At 42.0% G+C, this 19,930-nt stretch overlaps 1 protein-coding gene across 5 annotated transcripts in view; it reads right to left on the bottom strand.

Annotated features, from left to right (window-relative positions):
- Positions 1–4,596: 4,596 nt before the first annotated feature.
- The window catches only part of LOC118391194 (cell adhesion molecule DSCAM-like), a 152,517-nt gene continuing 137,183 nt past the window's right edge, over positions 4,597–19,930 (bottom strand). For 2 of the 5 annotated variants that reach the window (XM_035782314.2, XM_035782316.2), the window contains 12 exons: positions 18,643–18,760; positions 18,145–18,308; positions 16,069–16,167; positions 15,710–15,898; positions 15,272–15,562; positions 14,156–14,332; positions 13,991–14,021; positions 13,687–13,802; positions 13,260–13,418; positions 9,063–9,260; positions 8,521–8,823; positions 4,597–6,528 (listed from right to left, as the gene is read on the bottom strand). In XM_035782314.2, the coding sequence (XP_035638207.1) occupies positions 6,134–6,528; positions 8,521–8,823; positions 9,063–9,260; positions 13,260–13,418; positions 13,687–13,802; positions 13,991–14,021; positions 14,156–14,332; positions 15,272–15,562; positions 15,710–15,898; positions 16,069–16,167; positions 18,145–18,308; positions 18,643–18,760 (2,240 nt within the window). In that variant the 3' untranslated portion in view covers positions 4,597–6,133. The remainder of the gene's footprint in view (positions 6,529–8,520; positions 8,824–9,062; positions 9,261–13,259; positions 13,419–13,686; positions 13,803–13,990; positions 14,022–14,155; positions 14,333–15,271; positions 15,563–15,709; positions 15,899–16,068; positions 16,168–18,144; positions 18,309–18,642; positions 18,761–19,930) is intronic. The other 3 variants (XM_035782315.2, XM_035782317.2, XM_035782318.2) reach the window with 2 other exon arrangements.

The following is a 19,930-nucleotide window of genomic DNA, read 5'->3' as shown; positions in this document are numbered from 1 at the left end:
TCTTGCACCTATCACATTTGTGCCCAGCCATGGATAAAAGCACCAGGTGGCTAACACTACTAGCCTGCTCTATTAGCTTGACGGCTAGCAGCTAACCACTAAGCTATTAAGCGGGATCCCAGGACACAAACTTGCGGTAAAAATACTATCACTGAGGCTGTGCAAGCCTTAAGTGTTGTTCTAATCCTACATACAGGAATCTATAACCTGGCTATAGATGCGGTAAAGAGGTCAATGGAACGCAGGCCGTGGGGGACTGAAGAAGGACGACGGATTGGTGCACATTTAACAAATATGAACTAACAGTGGATATTTGTCTAATCCGTCATGATTTGTGTATTGTAAAAGGCCCACGGTGTGGTTACTAAAGTCCAATTTGGATACGTTTTCAGGTTTAGAAGAAGTGACTGCTAAATGCTAACTCGCGCTGATATAAACTGGTAGCAGATGGTGGTGGTACTGTAGTCAAAGTCATTTTTAACTGTAATGCAGTTGATTGGTGACGATGACATTAACATGTATTGGGTTTGACATCTACATGTGTTGTATGGATAGACTATTGATTTGCCACACCATACGGTTTACTATGGTGGAACTATACCATTCTCTTCAGTCTATTTGGAATGTTTTTAGGGCTGACCCTAACCCAAGAATGTCCTATTCATGCTTTCTACTGACAGCTGCTGAAGCAGTTGTGTTTTCAGGCACCAAGAGATCCAGCCTTATGACTCAGTGCTGGTGGTCAATGGAGGGTCTCTGTCAGAGGTGACAGACACTCAACGCTCTACTATAAATACATTGCCCAAGATCAATGACACTCTGTCTCTGTCTTCGCGTTTACACTTTCTCAAAATCTTGCTGTTATGTACTGTATGCAGTTTTTACAATGGGTATTTGTACATTTTAAGTTACTGAATGAAAATATAGTGGGATGACCCTGTTGGTAAGCTAACTAACACCACTGTTAAGTGGTTTAACCTACAGTAGCGATTTGCCAAGGGGTTAGTGCACCCCAGAGTCCATGCAGATGGAACTTCATATTTGCGACGTTGGTGTCAGTGGGATGTGCTGCCTGGCTATTTGAGGTATTCTTTGGACTGAGGCATAAGGAAACATTATGTAGATATGTGAAGTGGTTTCTCTTCCTGAAAGATGCTGCAGCATTGTTTGATGTCAACGCTGGCAGGAAGCCAGCATACGAACCAGGGTTGGGAGTAGGAGTTGAGATAGACCAGTATACTGAGTAGGATGGTGGTACATTGGATAAATATACTGACTTCAGAATAAATTGGAGGTCCAAAACTCTGAGCAATCACACCCATGCCATGGATTCTTGAACCCCAGAAGGATGTACGGTACAGCAACTGAGCTGTAACACACACCCAGTTCAATAATTCTTATATCATCTCCATTGAGTCATATGGTCGTAGTTTTAATTAACATCTGAAATGAGGACTGTGAAACGATTAATCTTCCTACTTCCCTGTCATCATGTACCCATATCCCAATATCTCATAAAAAAAAACATTATGTTCCATATGTCACACCAGATGCCACACCAACTCCATACCCCCCTCTCCACACACAACATACACCCTTGGCCGACCATGTGATTGCATTTAACATGTCTTAATTAAAGCAAATCAAGCAGCGCTCCACGTCCATCTATAGATGCAATCAACATACCAGCCCGGCCCAGTGACAGACAGCTCCATATTTCTCCTTCATATCAGAGGGAATTCAGTCCGGCCCGCACCTTTTATTTATGACAGCAGTTAATAACGGCCAAGTGTGGCGGGCTGTGTAAATCTCTGTCACTGCATTTAATTTGTTGTGTACTTCAGAAGAGGATGGCGAATAAAGTTGTCATGCTGAGTAATACTCCTTCCCATTAGCCCCCCAGTCTGTGATATAGGACAGTGGAAGCAATTTTCAGGCCGAGGCGTTGTTTGCGGAGCTCAGGCTGAATCTCCAGAGTGACAGTCTGGAAGGCTCCCAATCAATAGACCAATTTAGTAAGCGCCTCTTACTCAAAGTCACAGCTACTAGCCTAACACCACACCCACTCACTGGGGGATTGAAATTGAGCTGTTTTCAGCACCTAATGGGTTAAAATGCCAAGTTGTGCTAGCTAGTGGCATATTAGAGAGTTTGTGTTTGAAGGGACTTAATTGTTAGGCCCTGAAATGTGGCCTTTGCATTCCAGCAGCAACTGAGTGTGTTTTTGTTTAGGTTTGTCTATACACAGAACACATCCGAAGCAGTGCCATGAGAGTTGAATGTAGGCTAATTCTCACTGTTTTTGTACACACACTTCTTTGCAGCAAGAACATAAGGTTTGATTGGTTTGATCCATCCTGGCTATTGATCCTGCCAGTTCACATTTTCCCCCCATAACTAAACCTTCTCCTAATAGTCTTGAAGAACACCACACATTGGATCAGTCAATATGAATATACCGTCTCACATTCTTCACTGCATATTGAAGCATGGAGGATGGCAACCATTACCAAATTTACTAGAAATATGAGACGGTAAGTGTGAAATTTATCTGATATGTTTTGAGGCTACCTAGAGATGATACATTGATGAAGTGTGTTATTCAATGAAAATAGACAGCTTAACTTTGCAACACTGCCACCTGCAGGCAAAGAGTTGTGCACAAGTTATTAATGAGGGCTGGTTAATATCTTTAGCACAGAAAAAACATTCAAGGTCATTGGTACAAACAATATTTTCATTTGGAGAATTTTAGTATTGTGAGACTCATGAGTGCTGTAATGAATGTGATGATCATCAATGACTGTTGTTTAAATTCATTTAAAGAGTGGCTGAACTCACCGAATCGCATGCATTTTTCTGCTGCTCATTAAGATAAATTAGATAAATGCTAGATGCTATTGGAACCAAGACTAAAAAATAAATGATGTTGTCACAAGATGGAGGGAATGTTGGAGCATAACTAATGGAATTACACTTACCCAAAAATGTACGCTTAATCCAGTATAAACTAATGTTTACAATTTATTATGCAAGAGACAAAATTCACAAATTCCACGGCACAATGGCAGAGTCATGTCTTAAGTGTAAAACGAACAATGACTCAATCATTCATGCTTTCTGGGAACGCTATAAAGTCCAAAGGTTATGGGCGGAGCAAGAACGTTGGCTGTCAGAAGTATTAGAATGTAAACTAACTTTTAATCCATCTGTCTGCATATTTCAAGACGTGTCATATGGGGGTGCAGTGAGAGATACCCAATGGGCTGGATGATTCTCTTCCATCACTCATCTTTAAAAAACATATACTTAAAAACTTGGAGATCAATTAATCTGCCATCATCAACACCATGGAAAAATCTAATGATTAATTATTGAAATAGCATGGGTAACTGAGAAAAACAAATTGGTACAATTTAAGGGCATGTGGCAAACAATAATGCTGGTACTATGGATGGGGGGTGAGCATGCGGACCTGGGCAGATGAGATAGTCGTTGTTTGTGTGCGTCTGTAATGTGTTGTTTGTATGTGTATGTTTGTATCTGGTGTGGAGAAAAAAGAAAATAATGATATATTTAAAAAAAGATAAATGAGATTTGAGTCTTGGGGGTGTGGTTAGATGTGGGTGTTATGTTTGATTTATCGTACCCTGGCAGTTACTGTTATTTGTCCCTCTGAAAGGCACAATAGAAACAACATAGAGATAAATCAAGAAATCTGTAATTTTCACATTTTTGCCGAGGTCTTAGTCGCACAATTTGACATTTAGCTAAGGTGTTTGGTGCAGTATTTCTCAAGGTATAACATGTGCATGAAAAACTACTTTATTACCAGAGAGTGTGTCTGTCTGGCAGCGTTTCATAGAATCATCTTACAAAACAGGTCGCAGCGGGACACGAGACACTCTAGAAAGGGTTTGGAATTTTGGAATATTGACAAGAGGCAGTTGTCTCAATTCTCATTTTGACCAAAACAGTGGCAGACTTGAGTGATCACTATCAAACACATTAGCAAGTTGTTCACTCCATAAAGGGCTTAGGGGCCAAATGTTATTTCAACATAACATTGGCGACAAGTTGTTTTATGTAAATGAGTCAGAGTCTGGGGAGTTGCTTAATAGGCAGGTCTGTCTCGCTGTCTGGAGGTTCGCTGCTATGATTGGATAGAGCGCAATCACCACATTAATTTCTCAGTGCATAACAATTCTCCCTTGGCGATACAATCCCATTTCATGGGCATGATTGTAATCCAAACCTAACCCTCATGTAAGTCATGACGACCTCAGTTACACAAATCTCACAAAACTCTGTTTTGGAATATACTGACTTTATAAGCAAAGTTATTCTACTTAAACTTTTTTGTTAGTTTTGGCAGTGGAATAAATGTTTCTGACAGGCCGTTTTCAACCAGAGAAGTTGCTTTTTACGTTCAGTTGCCCTTTTAGATGAGTTATCCAAAAATCCACCACTACCACCCCACTCACTCACTCACTCACTCCCCCAGTGACCCACACAGGGAAACCTTCGGAGGCATCCTCCTCTATCAGTGCCTCTAAAAAGACCCATCGCCAGTCATTCATGTCCAAATTTGCAGGATCATTTTGGGAACAGCCTTTTTATTAATCAAATTTGAACGGTGTGTTAATTTCTCTTTATTTCAGTGCCACCATGGTGAACACCATGTTAAAAATAAAAAGCAACATCTTGTTAAAAGGAATATGGAGACAATGAATTAAAACTAATAATAAAAACTGGCATTAATAACCTCACAGCATTCTTATCAAACTCTCCCTCCAGGACTTAAAGAAAGAAAGAAATGGGCCAGGGTAGACAACAACAAGACAGTTTTGTTATATCCACACTTTAGATAGATATTTCCCATAGACTTTAGGTTTGGTTTGAAAGGGGGATTCTGTTGGATTGTCTCATTGTTTTTTCCCTGTAGAGGAGCATCACTGCAATGCAGCAACAGTAAATCTACTGAAGAGGAGAGTGAGAGTCTTGAAGACTCTACCTAGTGCACTGAGAATAGGGGCTCTGACTGGACACACTTTTTGGGTGTCATGAAGTGCAAACCGTTAAATCTCTAACCCTCCCTGTTCTAGCTAACTTCATCTACCACCCTGGTAAATTAGCAGTGGTAAACTACACCTGATACATAGCTGGAGTTTGTCCCGCCCTGTAAGTATACTCACAACATTTTCATTATAGTACAGTATAGAGCAAATAGTATCCATATAATTTTCATAATCTTTTTTCATATTGCACCATCAGAGAATGGAATACAGAGAAATATCAATAGTGACTCCATTTCCTAATCAAAACGAGATATGTGCAAACATGACTAAGGACTTCATTAACCAAATCAATTATTCCCTGTAATATCCACAAATAAAAGTGATCTCTTTTTATATATATATTTATAGTAATAAGAATAATAAATCTTCACATTGGATCATTTCATAGTGTGACAAAATGCTCAACTGGGCTGTCCAGTAGTGATCATAATCCTTATAATAGTCTTTAATTGGTCAGTCCCCATGCATCCATAGGAAATAGATTTATTTTTTCTTCAAAAAGTAACAATTTGAGAGCAGCTGACAAGTTTGGACTGCTGTCAATTGCTTTCATTCTCAGATTTCAGCTTTTCCCAAGTTTCATTCAGTGTTTAAAAGGAATTTTCCATAGAAAAAAAATGATGGGCTCCAAATTATCATCTCACACTCCGGAAAAAAGTTGTCCAGGTTCTTATTAAAACAGTGTAGTAATGGTAATAATTGATCATTTGTAATCAATAATTATTAATCATTAAACGTTGACAACTAACAACAAATAATCCATTATTAATAATTATTGATTAAAAATAATAATCAATAATAAATGATGTTCCCGCATAACGTAAATATTTTGTCAAGCTCTGCGTGTCATTTCAGATGAGTGAAATTTCTCACAAGTTTAAAAAACAAAGAAAGCTCCAAAATAAATAAAAGGAGATTAGTAAAAGTTATCCCTCGTTTAAGAAGAAAGGGGACGTTATATACAGGACTGTGTGGTGAGAGTCAGTTTACTGCACTTGTAAGTGTAATAAGTCCAGTGTTAGTGTGAGTTTTAGTCCAGCCCCATGCCTCTGGTGTTATACTAGCGTATAGGACTTTGCGTAGGGGTTGTTGGTCTGTTTGAGATGTCCTCGTGAGTCCAGTAGGGACTCCTGGGAGGTGCTGAGCTTGGCGGCCTGGGCCAGCTCTGAGCCCTCTCTGTGGGGCAGGGTGGCGGCTGAGCCGGGCTGCCATTGGGGCACTGGGTCCCTGCTGCTGGCCCTGCTGGTGGCCTGGGGGGCCTCTGTGGGTGTAGGGGGCGCCATACGCGACGGCCGCTTCAGGGAGCGACTCTTCTGGGGTTCCAGACAGGCCTGACCCATGGCCCCCTCCCCCCCGGCACCACCCCTCCCTCCAGTACCCGTGCACGACATGCCCCGGTTCAGCAGGAAGTCCATGCGCAGGTAAGGAGGCAGGTGCACAAGCTCGCCCCCTACAGGACAAAGTAGAGAGAGAGATTGGAGTTAGCTTTTGGAAAACCACACCATTGAATTAAACATAACATGGCCAAACTATGAAAAAATCTCAGTTCAAAATACTTCATTAGAGAAATTACTGCCCCTGGGGGAAGGGTTGGGTGGAAATAGAAATGTCTTTACCCCTCAGATACAAGCTCATCACATCTGCCACTCCAACCAACAAAACTAGCTTATACAGTATGTGAAAGTAATTTACATAAATCTTCTTCAGGCTAGGGTCTACTTTTCTCCATTTCCGCCTGACTGACGTGCCAAAAATAAACTGCTTGTTGCTCAGGCCCTGAAGCCAGGATATGCATATAATTGGTACCATTGAAAAAAAAACACTCTGAAGTTTGTATAAATGTTAAAATAATGTAAAAGACTATAACACAATAGATATGGTAGGAGAAAATCCAATGCTCTTCCAATGGAACATATAGGTAAATAATTAAATCTAGCTCCCAGTATGCAATTCCTATGGCTTCCACTGGGTGTCAGTAGTCTTTGTTCAAGGTTTCAGGCTTGTGTCTTCCAAAATGAGGAAGAATAATGAGTTTTAGTACACGGACACAGACTTGAACATTTGTGTATGCGCGCGCGACGAAGAGGACACGCACCTGCTAATACCGTTTTCCTATTGAACATACTTCTTTCCGTATTAAATAATATAGTTTAATTACATTTTACATTTTAATCTGGGGATGAAATAGAAATGTATTTTAACTTGTTTTAACAAAGTTTAGAGGTAGCTCTTTGGATTCCTTTCTCTGCATGTTGAATGAGTGGATTACTCAAATCGATGGAGCCAACTAAACAGACTTTTTGGGATATAAAGAAGGATTTTATCTAACAAAATGACACTACATGTTGTAGCTGGGACCCTTTGGATGACAAATCATAGGAAGATTTTCAAAAGTAAGTGAATATTTAATCGCTATTTGTGAATTTATAAAACCTGTGCCGGTGGAAAAATATTTTGATGTGGGGCGCCGTCCTCAAACAATCGCATGGCATGCTTTCGCTGTAAATTTGACTGTAAATCAGGCAGTACAATTAACAATAATTTAAGCTTTTAACCGATATAAGACACCTGTATGTACATCAATGTTTAATATTCATAAAGTTTATGATTATTTATTTGAATTGCACGCCCTCCAGTTTCACCGGAAGTTGTCTAGCGGGACACCTAGCCTTAAGAAGATTTATGTATACAAACTTTGCCTGGTTATTGAGGTTATATGCCAAAGAATACTTCAGTGATGAATTATTCTCATACCGCCATGCTGCAATCTGTCCTCATGGCCTTGATCAACATTAAATGAATGACAACATTTACAATGTGGTTTAAAGCCCCCCCATATCTCATTATACACATTGGGGTAATGGATGAAGGAGACTGTGGCTTTTCTATAACCTAAATAAGTAATGTTATAGATTTAAGACACTAGTGCAGTTTATTACACAGTTATCTGAGTAAAGTCTACAAAGTCTGAGTTTAATTAAATATACTCTACAATGATCCAAAAATAGAATGAATAGAGATGATGACTTTAATAAAAAAATAGACTGAATTTATAAGATAAAGTGACCTCATAGCAGATCACAGACTTAAGTGGTTCAATTTTAAAGATTGGTCTTCCTGCAATGTAATGTTGTGGCACTATCGTCAATATAATAAGCTTAATTCATTAATACATGTCCCTGTAATTTATGCAAAGAACTGTCTGCAAAACTCCACATTTGTTGCATCAAGTCGTAGTGGCAATACTACATCATCAAGTGGCATTACTACATCATTATCTTCAGCATATTCAACAGTTGAGTGAATACATCAGCAGTAAATATTTACAAACCCATAGCATTACAGGCCTGATGAAGGTTAGCGAAGGTTAGCAACAGGTTAGCAACAGAGCTCAGGACTCAAGTGCTATAGCAGAGCTAGCTATGTGTCTACGCGGCCTCACCCGGTCTGTGAGCCTTGGGCACGGCCATGTTCATGACTCGGCTGACGTCCTGAGGCTTGGGCGGGGAGGCGGTGAACCTGCAGATGCCTGACTCGGAGGGCGTGCTGGAGGTCAGGCTGTCTGTGTAGTCATTGGTGCCTGCCGTCATCTGCTCCGAAGACGTGTCCGAGATGAAGCATTCTGTGATGGTGAACTTGGCGTGGCGCAGCTGCTCCTCCATTTTGGCGTGCTCGTAGGCCCGCGCCAGCTCCTCATAGGTGGATGACGCGCTCTCTGTGGACACCATGCTGCTCCGCGCTCGGTCTACACCAGGGGTTAGGGTTAGAGGTCGTGCTAGTAAAGCAGTTAGGGGCTAATGCAAGCATTATATTTGTTAATAAGTGTTGGCATTGTTACAAGTTTTATAGTAGGCCTATCTGTTGTTAATACAGAGGTGAAAGGTTTGTTATAGGCATGGTTAAGGGTTATGTTGCAGACATTCTTATATGGGGACTGTTACAGCTGTTGTTACAGACTTGTCTCATCTTCAGGTGCGTTGTTACCTGTGTCCTGAGATGGGCTGACACTGTAGCTGTCACTCTCCTTATCCACAGATCCGGCCACCCGTGGCGTGGGCAGCCTCCAGTCAGTGCTCAGGGTGTGGGCCGAGACTGGCGGGTGTGGTCGGTTCAGGGTCCACTGGCTAGCGTAGCGGTTGCGTGCGGCAGGGCCTGCTTTGGCTGTGCGGCGGGCTGTGGGGTCTGAGGAGGAAGGACACAGGATGTTACATCACAGTCACACACCAGGGTGTTATGTCACTTAGCAAGGGCTCATCTCGAGTAACGCAATGCTCTGTTTTTTAAGCTGACTGTTTTTAAAGGAGTTTTAAAGTTTGTAGCTGGCTATAGCAATGAGGCTGGACACTCTATCCTGTCATAAACCAACAAAGAGAAAACACCCACCATCACAATATCTCTGCACATGGAGTTCATCTCGGGACTTCTTGTTTTCACACAAATACATAGAGCTTACAATAGCAGTGAGAAAACCATCATGGTCAAAGAGAATGTTTGATTGGGTTGACTGCAGTCCTTTGCAAATAGGCTCATTTTTTGGTTGGATACCATACACATACAGTTCCTTCAGAAAGTATTCACACACCTCAACTTTTTCCTCCTTTTGTTGTGTTACAGCCTGAATTCAAATGGATTCAAATTAGATGTTTTTGTCACTGGGCCACACACAATACCCCATAATGTCAAAGTGGAATTATGTTTTTAGAAATGTTTACAAATTGGTTAAAAAATGAAAAGCTGAAATGTCTTGAGTCAATAAGTATTCAACCCCTTTGTTATGACAAGCCTAAATAAGTTCAGGAGTAAAAATGTGCTTAACAAGTCACATAATTTTCTCCCGAGTGGAGCAGCGGACTAAGGCACTGCATCTCAGTGCAAGAGGCGTCACTAGAGTCCCTGGTTCGAATCCAGGATGTATCACATCTGGCTGTGATTGAGAGTCCAATAGGGCGGCGCAGGTTCGTCTGGGTTTGGCTGGGTTAGGCCATCATTGTATATAAGAATTTGTTCTTAACTGACTTGCCTAGTCAAATAAAGGTTAAATAACAAAAAATATTCTAATAATAAGTTGCACTCACTCACTCTGTTTGCAATAATAGCGTTTAACATGATTTTTGAATTACAACCTCATCTCTGTACCCCACACATACAATTATCTGTAAGGTCCCTCAGTCGAGCAGTGAATTCCAGACACAGATTCAACCACAAAGACCACAGGCTTATGGTTTTCCAACGCTTGGCAAAGAAGGGCACTTATTAGTAGATGTGTAAAAAAAAAAAAAAAAGTAGACATTGAATATCCCATTGAGCATGGTGAAGTTATTAATTACACTTTGGATGGTGTATCAATAAACCCAGTCAAAATCAAATCAAATCAAATCAAATTGGATTTGTCACATACACATGGTTAGCAGATGTTAATGCGAGTGTAGCGAAATGCTTGTGCTTCTCGTTCCGACAATGCAGTAATAACCAACAAGTAATCTAACTAACAATTCCAAAACTACTGTCTTATACACAGTGTAAGGGGATAAAGAATATGTACATAAGGATACATGAATGAGTGATGGTACAGAGCAGCATAGGCAAGATACAGTAGATGGTATCGAGTACAGTATATACATATGAGATGAGTATGTAAACAAGGTGGCATAGTTAAAGTGGCTAGTGATACATGTATTACATAAGGATGCAGTCGATGATATAGAGTACAGTATATACGTATGCATATGAGATGAATAATGTAGGGTAAGTAACCTTATATAAGGTAGCATTGTTTAAAGTGGCTATAGTGATATATTTACATCATTTCCCAACAATTCCCATTATTAAAGTGGCTGGAGTTGAGTCAGTGTCAGTGTCAGTGTGTTAGCAGCAGCCACTCAATGTTAGTGGTGGCTGTTTAACAGTCTGATGGCCTTGAGATCGAAGCTGTTTTTCAGTCTCTCGGTCCCAGCTTTGATGCACCTGTACTGACCTCGCCTTCTGGATGATAGCGGGGTGAACAGGCAGTGGCTCGGGTGGTTGATGTCCTTAATGATCTTTATGGCCTTCCTGTAACATCGGGTGGTGTAGGTGTCCTGGAGGGCAGGTAGTTTTCCCCCGGTGATGCGTTGTGCAGAACTCACTACCCTCTGGAGAGCCTTACGGTTGAGGGCGGAGCAGTTGCCGTACAGCCCGCCAGGATGCTCTCGATTGTGCATCTGTAGAAGTTTGTGAGTGCTTTTGGTGACAAGCCAAATTTCTTCAGCCTCCTGAGGTTGAAGAGGCGTTGCTGCGCCTTCTTCACGATGCTGTCTGTGTGAGTGGACCAATTCAGTTTGTCTGTGATGTTTATGCCGAGGAACTTAAAACTTGCTACCCTCTCCACTACTGTTCCATCGATGTGGATAGGGGGGTGTTCCCTCTGCTGTTTCCTGAAGTCCACAATCATCTCATTAGTTTTGTTGACGTTGAGTGTGAGGTTATTTTCCTGACACTACACTCCGAGGGCCCTCACCTCCTCCCTGTAGGCGTCTCGTCGTTGTTGGTAATCAAGCCTACCACTGTTGTGTCGTCCACAAACTTGATGACTGAGTTGGAGGCGTGCGTGGCCACGCAGTCGTGGGTGAACAGGAAGTGCAGGAGAGGGCTCAGAACGCACCCTTGTGGGGCCCCAGTGTTGAGGATCAGTGGGGAGGAGATGTTGTTGCCTACCCTCACCACCTGGGGGCGGCCCGTCAGGAAGTCCAGTACCCAGTTACACAGGGCGGGGTCGAGACCCAGGGTCTCGAGCTTGATGACGAGCTTGGAGGGTACTACAAAATAACTACAAAGATGCATGCATCCTTCCTAACTCAGTTGCCGAAAAGGAAGGAAACCACTCAGGGATTTCACCATGATGCCAATAGTGATTTTAAAACAGTTACAGAGTTTAATGGCTGTGATAGGAGAAAACTGAGGATGGATCAACAACATTGTAGTTACTCCACAATACTAACCAAATTGACAGAGTGAAAATAAGGAAGCCTGTATAGAATAAAAATATTCCAAAACATGCATCCTGTTTGCAACAAGGAACAAACGTAATACGGCAAAGAAATGTGGGGGAAAAAACGTTATGTCCTACATACAAAGTGTTCTGTTTGGGGAAAATCCATTACAACACATTACTGAGTTTCACTCTCCATATTTTCAAGCATAGTGGTGGCTGCATCATGTTATGGGTATGCTTGTAATCATTAAGGACTGGAGAGTTCAGCACTGGCAAGTCATGAAGTACAGGCAAAATCCTAGAGGAAAACCTGGTTCAGTCTGCTTTCCCCCAGACACTGGGAGATTAATTTTCCTTCAGCAGGACAATAACCTAAAACACAAGGCCAAAATCTACACTGGAGTTGCTTACCAAGAAGGCAGTGAATGTTCCTGAGTGGCCGAGTTACAGTTTTGAGTTAAATATACTTGAAAATCTATGGCAAGATGTGAAAATGGTTGTCTTAGCAATGATCAACAACCAATATGACAGAGCTTAAAGAATTTTGAAAAGAATAATGGGCAAATGTTGTACAATCCAGGTGTGGAAAGCTCTTAGAGACTTACCCAGAAAGACTCACAGCTGAAATCGCTTATATAAATTAGATATTTCTGTATTTCATTTTCAATACATTTGCTGCAGTTTCTAAAAACATGTTTAAACTTTGTCATTATGAGGTACTGTGAGTAAATATAATAATAATATATATATTCAATCCATTTTGAATTCACAACAAAATATGGAATAATTCAAGGGGTATGAATACTTTATATAATATAATAATAATAATAATAATATATGCCATTTAGCAGACGCTTTTATCCAAAGCGACTTACAGTCATGTGTGCATACATTCTATGTATGGGTGGTCCCGGGGATCGAACCCACTACCCTGGCGTTACAAGCGCCATGCTCTAGCAACTGAGCTACAGGACCACTTTCTGAAGGCACTGTACATTGTGCTGAAAGAAATTGTTCATCTGTGTGAATAACATCAGTGGAGATGGTAGTGACACTGATCGTAATGCTACTGATGACTCACTGAGGACTGGAGTCAGTCTGGTTGTTTAGAATACACTCTAGCTGTATCAGTTTCAGCCGTGTGAATGCAATCCTGATACCACTTATTCATTCTAGTTTTACCTCCAGTAATGTAAAGAGGATGTTCGTACTGGACTTACTGGTTCCTGGCCTAGCGTCAGATACATCCACTAGAGGTCCGGTGGCCTGTGACAGGGACTGGTAGTGGACAGTGTGGGTAACCGTAGACGACTTCTGTTTCTGGGTCTCCCCAAAGTCATTGTCAGTCAGTAGCACTGTGGACCTGTCATCTGAAAGAGAAAGAGAACTTTCACAAACATGGTCCCTTCAGTACGATGACAATGACCACAGTAGGCACTACTAACACTTAGAAGGCCACAAATATGTAATATTCACACATTGTTATCCAATGTTACACAAATATCCCACTCATATTTCCTAATTGGAAGCTCATTATGAGTTATGGTGTGTCTGGGAGCGTTCTGTAAGTTTAAGTCACAAGTTGCCGATAATTCAGAGAACACATGAAAGCAGCATAATGTATCAGTGTCCACTCACCAACTGTCTCCATGGTGTCTCTCTCCTCTATGAGCAGCTGGGCTCGGGGGATGTCGATGTGCATTCTCATGGTCTGCTGCTGCTTGTTGATGGTGTCTGCAGGTCGTGTGTTTTTACTGCATGGGGAACACAGGAAGCCATACACAGGTCAATGCAGATCTCATTACACACTGCATAAGATATTCATATAATAGTGATTCTGATATGATTCCATAGAAACAGTATTTCATGTGTTCTTCTTCCAGTAATGCATTAAACAATATTAACTATCTATTTAGTTATGTGTCAAACTGCTCATGCTTACCTCATCAGCATCTCGGCTAAACTTTTAGCATCTACAGAGCAAACAAGAACAAAAATCACATTACATACAGATGATTCTCTTAGTATACTTGAAAATAGTTTGACAATAGTTACAGAAATCTTTTACTGAAATCTAACCAATCATGTTGCTGCTGTGACCTCTCACCTCTAAGCCTCTTCAGTCTCTGTTCCCGCCTCCGCCTCCTGAGGACAAGTAGCAGGACGAAGACCAGCACGATGCCCACCAGAACACATGAGATGATGGTCACCATTTTCAGACCCTCGTTACTGGACGTACTGCCCGCACTCACCGTCGGGGCCTTCACCAGGGGAGCGATGGTACCTGGGGACAGGTCATAGAAATGTAATTAGCTGACAAACTGTTGTGATATTTGTTATGACAAATATTTGTTGCCTGCAATCAGCACCTGACCTTCTGCCGAATTTCCAATAATGCCCAGTTAACTGAAGCACTACTTAAAAGAGGTGAACTCTTCCTTATTCGCTGAATAGTCAGCTTTTTTTCCCTTCGTGGATGGCTGGGGGCTGTGTGTGAGTGTGTGTGTCTGTGTGTGTGTGTGTGTGTGTGTGTGTGTGTGTGTGTGTGTGTGTGTGTGTGTGTGTGTGTGTGTGTGTGTGTGTGTGTGTGTGTGTGTGTGTGTGTGTGTGAGTGCGTGAGTGCGTGAGTGCGTGAGTGAGTGAGTGAGTGAGTGAGAGAGAGAGTAAGGTTTAGGGTTGGGTAAGGCCATTGAATCGCTATGGGACTGGGGGGTGTTGGCACTGGCAGGTGATTGCTCATCTATTGCCCCCCTCTAGCCCCTCTGCAGTCGGTAGATCACATAATTATTTAATTCATGCAGCGCAGAGGGCTCGATAGGGCAGTGATGGAGGTGTCATAAACAGCAGCAGCAGACACAACAACCACCACGGCCACTGGAGTCAGCAGAAAATCTATTGGATGTACTTTACTGCCCCATTCATCAGTTGCATGAGACTTGCATGAGACAGCTTCTTTAATGGCAGCACCAGTAAATAGCAAAATATGAATTCATTTACTTCTGCTCTAAGGCAGGTATAGTACCTACGCCGTAAATTAACATCTTGGATGGAGACTCGATCAGTTGTGACAATTTTCAAGGGATGGGAAGGTAAATGCCTTTTAAAATACAGTTCTTCAATTTTCATTCAGTTATCCTGAATAAGTCAATCTAAGCGTGTATATCTTTCAACTTATAACTTGCTGCATTATGTATAGCATCAGTGAAGAGACAAGTACACTCACTGCCGTCGTAGCTGAGTGTGGCGAACTTGACCCTCTTCTCTGCTGAGCCGGCGCTGTTGAACACCTTCATCTGAAGTTCGTACCAGGTGGCCTCGGCCAGGTCATACAGGATGTAGCTCTTGATCAGAGAGGTGCGCTGGGCGGTGGTCCATGTGGGAGACACCACCGAACGGTACTCCAACGTGAAGGATGTGATTGGACAGCCGCCGTTGTTCCAGCCAATCAGGTTGAGCTTGACACGCGTGGCATTGATACTGGTGAAGAGCTCCTGTTCTTTAGAGTACTGGGGTTCTGTTGGGCAGAGAGGAGAGAGGAGTCAGACCACACATACACTTTAATGAGCGGTCCATTCATAAGTATCAGTTTTGTATTAATTGTGTCAAAGCAATGCAGTCACTATTTCATAACATACGTAAAAGGATGTCACCATCTCTCTACCTTTTCCATGAGTCTTAGCTTCGATGATCTCACTGATTCGCCCTGGCCCCACAGCATTCTGTGCTGTCAGTGTAAATTTGTACCAGGTGCCACACTTCAGGTTCTCCAGGCGATAGGAACGCTCACTAGGGCTGATGGCAAAGTTGCCCCACTGCTCACTGTTGTCCTCTGAGTATTGCAGGATGTAGCCTGATGTGAGAGAGAGAGGTTAGGCTGATGCACTGTTGTCTGCTAAACAACAATCCTGGTGTTGCTCATAGGGGACACTATTTAATGAAGTCAGTAACTTGTTTTCCAAGGTAAAACAATAAAATCTCCTATAATAGTTAGTGTTGCTGCTTGCTGTGTTGGAGTCTGACCTCTGATGGAGCTGCCTCCGTTGTCTCCTGGTATCCAGGACAGAGTGATAGATGTGGTGGTCGTCTTGGTAACGGTAAGACGAGGCTGGTCTGGAGGAACTAGAAGTAAAAACATGGATTTTAATTAGGTCCTATCTCAAGGGGCATACAGTGCATTTGGAAAGTATTCAGACCCCTTACATTATTCCATGTTTTGTTACATTACAGCCAATATCCTAAAATGGATTAAATACATGTTTTCCTTCCTCAATCAACACAAAATAACCCATCATGACAAAGCACAAACATGTTTTTAGAATATTTTGCAAATGTATTACAAATAAAAAACAGAAATACCTGATTTACATAATTATTCAGACCCTTTGCTATGAAAACTTAAAATTGAGCTCAGGTGCATCGTGTTTCCATTGATCATCCTTGAGATGTTTCTTCAATTGATTGTACATGATTTGGAAAGGCACACTCCTGTTTATATAAGGTCCCACAATTGTGTCAAGGCATGGATCTGGGGAAGGGTACCAAAACATTTATACAGCATTGAAGGTCACCAAGAACACAGTGGTCTCCATCATTCTTAAATTAAAGAAGTTTGGAAGCACCAAGCCTCTTCCTAGAGCTGGCCGCCTGGCCAAACTGAGCAATCGGGGGAGAAGGGCCTTGGTCAGGGAGGTGACCTTATATAGATAGACATGTCAAGGTGTGATGGTCACTCTGAAAGAGTTCCAGAGTTCCTGTGTGGAGATGGAAGAACCTTCCCTGCAGCACTCCACCAATCAGGCCTTTATGGTAGTGGTCAGACGGAAGCCACTCCTCAGTAAGAGGCACATGACAGCACACTTGGAGTTTGCCAAAAGGCACCTAAAGGACTCTCAGACCATGAAAAACGATTCTCTGGTCTGAATTCTTTGGCCTGAATGCCAAGCGTCACATCTGGAGGAAACCAGGCATCATCCCTACGGTGAAGCATGGTGGTGGTAGCATCATGCTGTGGGGATGTTCTTCAGCAGCAGGGACTGGGAGACTAGTCAGGATTGAGGGAACGATGAACGGAGCAGAGAGATCCTTGATGAAAACCTGCTCTAGAGCGCTCAGGACCTTAGACTTGTGCAAAGGTCAACCTTCCAACAGGACAACAACACTAAGCACACAGCTAAGACAACACAGGAGTGACTTCGTGAAAAATCTCTGTATGTCCTTGAGTGGCCCAGCCAGAGCCCGGACGTGAACCAGATCTAACATATCTGGAGAGGCTTGAAAATAGCTGTGCAGAGCTGCTCCCGATCAAACCTGATAGATCTTGAGAGGATCTGCAGAGAAGAATGGGAGAAACTTCCAAAATACGGGTGTGTATTGTAGCTTGTAATGTAGCGTCATACCCAAGAAGGCTCAAGGTTGTAATCGCTACCAAAGATGCTTTAACAAAGTACTGAGTAAAGGGTTTGAATACTTATGTCAACGTGCAAAAACAAAATGTAAAACTGTTTTTGCTTTGTCATTATGGGGTATTGTGTGTAGATTTATGAGGGTGAAAAACATATTTAATCATTTTTAGAATAAGGCTGTAATGTAACAAAATGTGGAAAAAGTCAAGGAGTCTGAATACTTTGCGAATGCACTTCACTACAGTGCCTTGCGAAAGTATTCAGCCCCCTTGAACTTTGCGACCTTTTGCCACATTTCAGGCTTCAAACATAAAGATATAAAACTGTATTTTTTTGTGAAGAATCAACAACAAGTGGGACACAATCATGAAGTGGAACGACATTTATTGGATATTTCAAACTTTTTTAACAAATCAAAAACTGAAAAATTGGGCGTGCAAAATTATTCAGCCCCCTTAAGTTAATACTTTGTAGCGCCACCTTTTGCTGCGATTACAGCTGTAAGTCGCTTGGGGTATGTCTCTATCAGTTTTGCACATCGAGAGACTGAAATTTTTTCCCATTCCGAATACTTTCGCAAGGCACTGTACATACCATGAACACATTTCTGTTTTTATGACCATCAATAAAATGGAGAATTGATTTGAATTGAGTGGTATACTGCACTGTTCCACCACAGACTCCTTCCGGTTACCTTGAACCTGCAGGTTGAGGATGATTTTATCTGGCCCAAAACTGTTGCTAGCCACACAGGTGTAGTTCCCAGAATCCTCAGCTTTCACTGTGCGGATGGCTAGGCTGCCATTGCCCTGGATGATGCGTCTACTGTCAATCACAGCAGGGGTGGGGCTTCCGTTGCTGAATCACAAATGTACGAGAGACAGTTAGACAATGAACTACGGTGAGATACGAAGCAGCGAAAATAATTGAAAAGTCTTGGATAATGTTACCCCTACTTTTTTGTGTGTAGGAACATGCTGTACATGTAAACAACTATGATTTTTTAACATTCTGCTGATGAGTGTGAAAGGATACTGTAAAAACAAAGAGCCACTGTTTTTTCACTGGTATTTAGTTCAAGTGGAAAGCATTAAAAGTTACTCAAAACACAGTCTGTGCTAAGTGCTACTGTCTGAACTACATGCAGCATGATGTGTTTCCCCAGCTGTGGGTCAGACCTTCCTGTACTCACATCTCCTTGAGCCACTTGACCGTGGGGGCTGGGTCGCCCACCGCCTTACAGGGCAACACGATGTCCCTCATCCAGGGTGTGGTCACGGTGCCGTTGAACGTCAGAATCTGAGCAGGAGCTGCACACACACAAACACACCACAACTGGGTCAAATCATTTTAAATACTTGGGCTGACTTGATTTAGTTTGCTTGGTGCAACAAAATAAATGGAATACGCCCAAAAGTGGAAATCAATCCCAAATACCGTCAAGGGAAGCTCTGAAAAAGCAGTATACAATATTAGTTCCTTATCCATCTTTATTGAATTCACCTCTACACATGCAGAGCCCATCTCTGTGCTTGGACAGATGTAAAGTAATCTGTTTGGAACCAGGCTGGTCGTGCAGCAGACGGATATCTAAAACACATCAGGTCTGGAGCTCCAGAGTGGGGACTACATTTATCACCCCTGCCTCTAGCAGGATGAGAACACTACACTGGCTATCACTGCTCACACTCGGCTTATCAGCTCTCACAAAGAAGCACAGTGCTGACAGGGTAGAATAGCAGACCTATTTGCATTCAGTTTGATGCTGCATTCACATCCTGAGTTAGGAGGCAGGGACACTATAGTCTCCTCTTTTCTTTTCTCACCTTATTTACCTCAGGGAGAGTTTCTCAGGGTTGCGCCCCTTTAAATGTTCTGATGCACACAACTCAAACATCATCTTTTGTGTCTTCAAAAATCATTCAGAGACTGATACACCTTTTGTTATCATCTAGTCCTGAATACTGAGAAGTGAAACCATAAGCTCCTCATAGGACTGTGGCGATCAGGAAATTTGGTTAACCGGTGATTGTCAAGCAAATAACTGTCGGTCTCATGATAATTCACCGTTAATTAACAAACACATTTAGCTTCTCCTGGCTTTCACACCTAGCCTACAAGCAAGCCATTTTAAAGAGTCTAATAAATCCATGTAATATAGTCTACACCTTCACAATCAATCCATGATTTATTTTAGACAGGTCTAAAGAAGCATGATATGTAGTCTATTTCAAAAGAAAATGATAGCGTACTCTGTCTTTGTCAAATGGCTGTGTGCTACACTAGTCAATGTAGCAGACAAGATTTGCGTATAATTCCGTGGTATTATTTTATATTATTTTATAGTATGAAGAATACAATTGAACAAAGCTGAATAAAGTAGAAAGGGTATTTTCTCCAAACGATTTGAGGGAGTGAGCACATGCTGTTATTCTGTGTTGAGCAGTTAACAAAGAAATAGGTACTCCTAAACTCAGCAA

The sequence above is a fragment of the Oncorhynchus keta genome, chromosome 12 (genome assembly GCF_023373465.1).
Source record: "Oncorhynchus keta strain PuntledgeMale-10-30-2019 chromosome 12, Oket_V2, whole genome shotgun sequence".
In the NCBI taxonomy this organism is placed as follows: domain Eukaryota; kingdom Metazoa; phylum Chordata; class Actinopteri; order Salmoniformes; family Salmonidae; genus Oncorhynchus; species Oncorhynchus keta.
The sequence above is the reverse complement of the archived record's forward strand: the minus strand, read 5'-3'. Positions and strand labels throughout refer to the sequence as shown.